The 8,246-nt window shown below is 26.8% G+C and overlaps 2 protein-coding genes across 3 annotated transcripts in view; both read right to left on the reverse strand.

Moving 5' to 3' along the window:
* Nucleotides 1-114: 114 nt before the first annotated feature.
* Nucleotides 115-3,115, reverse strand: LOC113378420 (probable 28S ribosomal protein S6, mitochondrial). Its single transcript, XM_026618947.1, has 3 exons — nt 2,993-3,115; nt 2,721-2,916; nt 115-354 (listed from the first exon to the last, which is right to left on the reverse strand). The coding sequence occupies exons 1-3, from the start codon at nt 3,035-3,037 to the stop codon at nt 152-154; spliced, it is 444 nt and encodes a 147-aa protein (XP_026474732.1). The 5' UTR covers nt 3,038-3,115; the 3' UTR covers nt 115-151.
* Nucleotides 3,116-4,977: 1,862 nt separating this feature from the next.
* LOC113378418 (SH3 domain-binding glutamic acid-rich protein homolog) overlaps nt 4,978-8,246 on the reverse strand; it is an 8,480-nt gene continuing 5,211 nt past the window's right edge. Inside the window, exons 3-5 of one of the 2 annotated variants that reach the window (XM_026618945.1) lie at nt 6,988-7,007; nt 6,828-6,920; nt 4,978-5,325 (exon numbers count right to left, since the gene is read on the reverse strand). In XM_026618945.1, coding sequence (XP_026474730.1) covers nt 5,008-5,325; nt 6,828-6,920; nt 6,988-7,007 — 431 coding nt within the window. In that variant the 3' untranslated portion in view covers nt 4,978-5,007. The remainder of the gene's footprint in view (nt 5,326-6,827; nt 6,921-6,987; nt 7,008-8,246) is intronic. The other variant, XM_026618944.1, reaches the window with a different exon arrangement.

An 8,246-nucleotide genomic window follows, 5' to 3' on the forward strand; every position in this document is an offset into this window, starting at 1 on the left:
GTAAAGTTTATATAATGGTTACATTTGCAAATTAAATAAAATTATTTTATTATTTGAAATAAAACAAAATTATATGAATAATGCAACTTTTATTTTTAGTTCTAAAATATTTTGGACAATTATACTATGTTTTTTTATTGTAATATTTAAATTATCTTTGGAAAGGATAATAATCCAACACGCTTTTCAGTTTCAACTTACGGTTTGGACTTTTCTTAGCCTGTGCTATTAATGCTTGTACTTCAGTTCTATAAGCTGGCGGTAAAAGTTCTTCTTCTAATGTGCAGCTTTCAACTACTGAATCTTGAGTTTTGTATATACATTTCCGGATGATATCGATGTCTCTACTATATCCTAAACAAAAATCGTGGTTTAAAATCATTGATAGTTGATTGAGAGAATATGAGATGTAAGAAAAACTTAATAAAATTCAGATTAAAGAATTTTCAAAACTGACACAGGAGAAACTATTATTCAATATCACACTCAATATATAAGAGTAAAAAATATAAGGCAATGACTATAATACAGTAATAAATAATATTATGCAGGCTAGTTTATGTAGATGCTAACAAATGCAGATGTATTGATTTAAAAATCTTTCATTGATAAGAATATAAGATAATATACTGATATTCTTTTTCCAATTACGAGATATTATCAATTTATTAATTTGGTTATCTTTTTGTTTTGAAATTACAATTTTATATCCAGAAAGTAATTTATGTGTATGAATGAATTTTAATTCAACACAATATCTATGTTGTGAGTATATTTATTAGGCATATATGTAACGCCAAATGCAACAATTATAAATTAATAGACTTTTCAGTACAGCTGTAAAAATTAAGTAAATTTATTAACGAGTATATTCAAAAAGTTTAAAGAATTTCAACTAAGAGTAGTTTCCATCTTCGATAGTTGCAATTTAATTTTTAGCTTTCCTGATGCAGTCCAAATGTAAAATCAACTTTTGTTAATAGATAGTAGGCAATTTAGATATCTTTTGGTGAAAAAGGGTTGTTTAATCCATTGTGTTTGGCTTATGTTGAAAGATGGAAAATTTTATTACAGCTAAGGTAAAGAGGCATCTTAAGCTCACAAAAATTTGAGCTGTTTAAGGCAACAAAACCTGCAAAAATATTGGTTCGCCAAGTTTTGTTCTGGTGATTTTTCACTCAAAGCTGGATTGTTCAGTTGAAGTTAATTAAATAGGAATTGCTTAGGTTCAACTGTTATTACTGTTCAATTCTGATGTCTACATTAAACAACTAACAAAGTTAAAAAATGTAGTTGAAAAAAGTGGCCTGAATTGGCGAATTGAAATGGTGATTTATTCCATCATTGACATCACATATATTTGGCAACTCGGCAAAAATTATTAGAGCTCGCATGGGATATTTTATCATATCCACCATATAGTCCTGAAATCCACCTTTTGATTACTTTTTTTTCGATCTTCACATAAATTCTCAAGTGGTCAACAATTCAATGTTTATGATGATGTCATTATTTACCTGATTAAGTTTTTTGCAAATGTAGACCAGAAGTTTTATAAAAGTGAAATGATAATACTGCTTGAAAGATGACAAAAAGTAATTGATTAAGATAAGCAATACATCACGAAATAAAGTTATTTAGTTCCATTGAAAAAAAGTCTTTAATTTCCTAACAAAAATCCGCAATTACTTAGTTGCCAACCTAATATGTGCTCAAACAAGAAAAGTATCATTGCAAGTAATGAGATTAATTAATATATTCTAGAAAATTTTATACAAATAATTTCTATTCATTTGCTACATAAAATTAAACAGGATATTCATACTAAAGAAATTATTCAATCAACTTGTAAGAATTATGTACCCCGTTATCACGTTTTATTGCCACATTTGAGTTAAGGGCACAACTAGTGTAACCGCCTAAAAAAAAGGTGATTTTTGGAAATTTATATTAAAAAACTACTTTATCAATCATTTCAAAATTTTAGGAATATATTTATACATGTTTTAAGAATACATAGTGAAAATTTTGAAGAAAAAATTAAATATTTTTTGAGTTATCGTCGATCTCCAACGGCGCGACAAAAAAAAGGCCCTTAACTGCTGCAGTGATTCAGGCCTTCTACGTGGATAAAATAAAAAAAAAAAAAATTCTCGTTAAACTACATAATATTGTCTGTAAAATAAACTACGATAAAAAAAATAAATCAAAAATTGACAAGATGGCGACGTTTTAAAAAAAAAGTCGAATTTTACCCAAAATTTTGATCGTTTTCCGACTGCCAAATTTCGATTTTTGATCCGATCAAAAAATCGATAGTTCATTTTACGGAGAACTATATACACAATATGTAAAAAAAAATTGATAGTGATCGAATCATTCGTTTTTGAGTAATCACTGCAGCAAATTCAGATAATGCTTTTTCGAGAAAAACGTGTTTAAAGATAAAATGACCGTTGTACAATATACTATATATATACTTTTTAAATGGCTGTAACTCAGAAACTATTTGAGATATCGATTTGAAATTTCAATATGTTATTTTTAAAGGTGTAATCTACCGAAATATGAAAAAAAAACAAAAATCGATTTTTTCAAAATTTCACACTAGTTGTGCTCCTTAATCTATGTTACTACATAACCTTTTCTAAATTGTCCAAATTATTCAAACTTTTTGATATCTTAAAGAATTTATTAAATGTGAATAAACCAAACAATACCTTCATGTAAATCAGAAATTGCGTTAGGAGGAGAATCAAATGTCATTAAAAAATAATTTCCTTGTCGATACACTTGTCCATGTTCACTCATTTTAAATGGAAGGTCTCTGGCTCCCAAATTTTCTATTTTCCTAATAACTCCTCCCTTATCGAATATGGATTCTGCTGTTCGTTTTAGCGTAGAAAATATCTCATTCTGCAGTAACAAAAATAGGGAAATGACAAATGTTATTACACAGAGGATCTATGAATATATAAATGATATACACTACCCTTGGCATATTTCTTAATATTAACGATAACTCATATGTGATCATCTTGAATTAATAAGTTCAAGAAAATAAAAACGAAATTATGCAATTTTATAGTTGACAAATACAATTATTATATTGTCTAGGTTTCTTCTAACCTATTTACATGTGAGGTTTAAGATTGAAAGACATGTTGACAACCATATAAATGTAAATTTGTTTATGAGCGCGTTATTCAAATTTGATTTGAAAGCGGAAATTTCAAACCGAAATTTTAAATATTATCAATCTCACAAATGTTTATCAATACAAGCTTCCACCTGTTGAATGTATCATATAAGGCCAGTTATATATATAGAATATCTTAATTCGATTATTAAAGAACACACTTGATGGTTTTCAAATATTATTTAAAATTTAGAAATAAATATAAAATAGTAGCGATTTTATTATTTTCTTTTGATAATTTTTAATATTGCAAGATGTCGAAGATAATTTTAATATCTATTTGCAAATACAACAAATATTTGTATATAATTAAATTAACTTTACATGGAACAATTATATTTTCATTAATATTATATTAAATGAACTAAAAATTTTAGATTAATCTATATTGCTGAAGCTAGTTCAGCATTTATTCATTCTTCTTTTTTGACAATATAAAATTTATAAAACTTTTGTATGTTGTAGGCTAAAATCTAACTAATGAAATTACCTTTGTCAGCATCCCCTGGTTCTAATTTGCTCAAAACATCAAAGAGTACAAACATTTTATACATCTTTATCTATGAATAGAATGATTTCAATTTTTGTTATTCTCCTCTGAATCACTCACAAATGTAATAAGTTAAAGACATGCATCAGGTTCCTGAAAGTAATTTGATACAAGATTTTTATTATTTCTAAAAAAGAGACATCCTTAATAATCAATCTTTATCAAACCAAGTTTTCCATAATTCCACATGTGAATAATGTTTCTTCAATATTATGCAAAGTATTAGTCTTAATCTCGAAGCAATCAAGTATAACTTTCAAATAAGCGACATAAATTTGTTGTAATTTTACATCCATAGTTAAACAATGTTGATCATAACTGTAACTATTATACGAAGACATTTCCATTATGATACTTAATACATTTTTTAGAGTAATAGTAACTTTGCTTCATCACTCTTCTTCATTTTGGTTTTAGAGTTTAAAAAATAAACACTTTGATATATATTATATTGCTGATCCTACTGGTTTGTTAGATTAAATTATATATGTACTTATTTTGTAAATATAAATTTAACATAGTCATATATTTCAAATTCATTCTTTACTAGCATAGCTCGATTGACATCTTGTGCATCTTTGAAACCTTGGTATCATTGTTATTATTTTTTAGTTTACCATCGTCTCAATCACCATCACTTTGTATGTTACTGTATTTGTAAATTTCAAGTTTACTAACAAATTCTTCAAATTTCACATATTAACTGAAACCATTGTCACTATAATACAATCCGTACTTCTGTATATATATCCCAGAAAAGAGCATGACAAAGTTTACGAAAGTAATGTAACTTTTTCTATTATTACTGAAACAAATGTTAATAAAATTATTATAATTATTCTTGTAAACTCAAATGATATCTTAGGCACATAATTCACTTCTGGAGCAAAGAAATGTGTGAATGATATGTTTCAGAGGGTAAATGTCCCCAAAGTGTTAATAAAAATTTCAGATGCGATATATATATATATATATATATAATATAAATGATATTCTACTAATTTCAAAGCCAATGAACATATAATTTTGTATTTAAATCTTCATAGCTTTTATAATCAAACATCTTTAGTAAATATAATTTTATAAATATATAATTTAAAATTTTGATAATGTAACATTAAATATAGCAAAATAATGAATACTGAATCAAATAAATGTGAAATTTAGCATGAATGTGATATAGTATGAATTTAAAAGTAATGATAATAAAAAAATAATATATATAGCGTAAAATTCGAAAACTTTATGTTTGCCGCCTTCACTCTTCTTCTTCTTCTTCCGCCTCTTCCTCTTCTTCTTCTTCTTCCTCTTCTTCATCCTTTCGAGAATTGTCATCTAATTTTTCTTCAACTATTTTTTCTTCTTTATCGTCTTCTTTAGTATTTTCTATGTTTTCCTCAGATTTCTCTTCAGTTGCTTCTTCGTGCTCCGTTCCATTTTTCTCATTAAAATCTTCATCAATATTATTCATACCTATTTTGTCGATGACATCGCTAACGGCGCTATTAACTTCATTTTGTTTGTTATTAATTTCCTCTTGTTTGCTGATTCTTTCTCCATTGAATTCATTTTCAATCTACAATGTTAAAAAAAAGGTTTATGTATATGATAAGTGAGTGATGCAATGATTCAAAAATATACAATAAATATATAAACGATATGTAGAGTGTCCCAGAACTCAAATCTATCTTGCTTATTAAGCTTGTGCGAACAAAAAGCATTTAAACTGATTGTGAGTAAAATGTATTAGGAAATTAGTGGCAATTTTTTCACGGCTTTTATTTTATTAACTTCCCGTAGAGTAAGTTATTGTAATCATCCAAAAATCAAAATTGAAAATTTTTACATTTATTTACGTTTTGAAGGTTTCTTAACATTTGGGCATACCTAAGGAAAAAATACATGTGTGTTTTTTTTTGTATAGCGAAGGAAATGCCTTCATGCATCCCAGACTGGAAAATACATGTGTGTGTGTCTGTATGTATGGATACAATTTTTCGTCCACGTTTTCAGGCGTACGGATTAACCGATTTAAAATTTAAAAACATTCGATTCGAAACGGGAGATGTGCTGATTAGTTTTTGGCAAAGACGGGTCCAGCCGTTTCGGAGACGCGGAGCAAAGAGTGCAGAAAATAGAAATCGAGTTTTCGAAAGAACGGAGCATCCAATTTGAATGATTCAGAAAACTTTCTACTTATGTTGACGAAACAATTGCTTTTGGTAAAAAAAAATTTTAATATTATTTTTTTTAATTCAAAAAAAAATTTTTTTTTGAATATCGAAAGCAAATCTAATTTAATTTTTTTTTCTAGTTAAAGTTCTAAGGCTCACTAATATACTTCAAATAAATATTTTAACTTTGCAATTCAGTTTATATAATTCTTAAAAATTAGAATGTCCTTCATTTTAAATTCCATTGATTAAGTTTTGTTTATTTAGTTTTCACACATATAAATTACAGTATTTATAATAATCTGTTTGAGAACATTTAATATTCTTCAAATATTTCATCATGGTACGTGAAGTTCCAGAAATTTGCCTTTAGGCACAATGCCATTCACCACTAGTTTACTCTTTTCTTTTAGTTGTATAAAACCATATAAAACTAACAAGTATTTTACCATTTTGCATTTCTGATTAAATGCACAAACTTTGAATGGAACTAGCCAAGGCACAATAGTAAATTGTTTTTAACGGAGGGCTTTTGAAAGTCGAAAAAATAATGAAAACTTCAAGTTCATAGTTTAACAAATAGTGTCATTATTTTTCACTGTGGCCCCAAAGATGTTATTTCGGTTAAGGTTCCAAAGCTTAAATGACCAAAATCAATAAAATTAACTACAATAACCGAAAAATGGTCACAGTTTGACCAAAGCTCTAGGTTGTACTTAAAAACTCATAATTTTCAAACTATTTCATGACAGTTATACTTTGTTTCGGCAAGACGTTAAGTTCTGGGGACACCTTGTATAAAAAATAAAGGAGTAAATAAATGTTATGAAAGTAACAAGTCCTTTCACAAGAATGAAACGTTTAGAACAAATTTTAGATGAAGTTTAGAATATATTATACTAACCCTTTCAAGTTTCAGAAATTCTTCAAGTTTGTCGATTTCGTTTGCAATATCAAACCCATCATAATCTCCACAATAAGTTTCATCATTAAAAATCTGAAAACAATATAAATCATGAAACAGCTCAATCTAATGTAAGTTTTCTTAAATTAAAAGAATTTACCTGAGGGGGCAATGGACGCACTTTGTTTTTCGTTTTCTCAGAATTACTGTAATAAATCATTGATTTCATTATTCAATGATGGAAAATAAAGATTGTAATTCAAAAAAAAAAGTAACAGAAATTAATAATAATTTTGTTAGATTATCTGCCATAAACATTTTAATAAAATAATAAAATTAATAATTTGTAGGGGAATGGAGTTTACTGGTATCCATGACAATTTTTTTTTTTTTGATGAGAATACCTCGTAAAATTTAACATATTAAGTACGAGTTAATACAGAAAAGTGTTACTATAGTTACTTAATTAAGTTTTATAATATGTTATATTTAATCACTATAAACCTCAGATTATTAAAGCAAATCTTATCAAGTTCTTTTCAATAATGTGGAAAAATTGCACAATATTATTTTACATATGAGCCATTTATTTTAAAAGTAGTTCAACTCAGTTTTTCAATTTGTTCCGGCAAATCATGTACAACTTTATGTTTTTATCAATAAAGCATTTCAGGTTGCTTATAATCCAAGCAATTACAGTAATTCTCGACACATAAGCTTTCAAAGTTAGTTATAATCAAACCATTAGGTTTGAGAGTGGCCTAACTCCATACTCCTTTTATACATAAATAATAAAGATAATATATTTACTATAGATGATGCCAGAAAGTAATGATGAAGGTAATTTTAATAAATTAAGTAGTATTTACATTTATCTTCAGTTTCTGAACAATTGTTTTGGTTGAATAACCAGTATGTTTAATTAATTATAAACTTAAATTTATACATATTAAATTTGAGAAATTTATTAACCCATGGTAGAGAACAGAACAATACTATTATTAATTCCAGTGAGTTGAAAAAAGAATGTAAGTAAATGATTAAATAATTATAGTCCTGAATTTATTACCATGTCGGGGTTGTACCAAAAAAAATTTGAAAAATTGTATTGACACCATTGGATAAAAATATCAGATATATTCTAGGAGTAAAATTCAAGAACATAATGAATTTGTCACAAACGTAAGCCCTATAATTATTATATGATGTGAAAACTTATATTTAAAGGCTTGTTTGTAAAAAATTCTAATCGATCACATGCAGTAGTTTTTGGATGGTGCCACTTTGAATACGGAAAGAATTAAGCAGCATTTTTGGCATATTTACTCTTTTGCTATAGAAAAAGTAAAAAAATGTTTAATTCAAAATGAAATTGATCAATGTGTAAATGACATGTTGATAGTACAACAGTGCCAAAAT

The sequence above is a fragment of the Ctenocephalides felis genome, unplaced genomic scaffold (assembly GCF_003426905.1).
Source record: "Ctenocephalides felis isolate EL2017-DRISC unplaced genomic scaffold, ASM342690v1 CF-g0.4_SCAFFOLD_01886, whole genome shotgun sequence".
NCBI classification, from domain to species: domain Eukaryota; kingdom Metazoa; phylum Arthropoda; class Insecta; order Siphonaptera; family Pulicidae; genus Ctenocephalides; species Ctenocephalides felis.

Coding starts and splice junctions, on each gene's coding strand:
- LOC113378420 (XM_026618947.1), bottom strand. CDS start 3,037: ATGATCACATATGAGTTATCGTTAATATTAAGAAATATGCCAAGG. Junction 2,917..2,992: donor TATTAAGAAATATGCCAAGG/GTAGTGTATATC, acceptor TTGTTACTGCAG/AATGAGATATTTTCTACGCT. Junction 355..2,720: donor AATTTCTGATTTACATGAAG/GTATTGTTTGGT, acceptor ATTTTTGTTTAG/GATATAGTAGAGACATCGAT.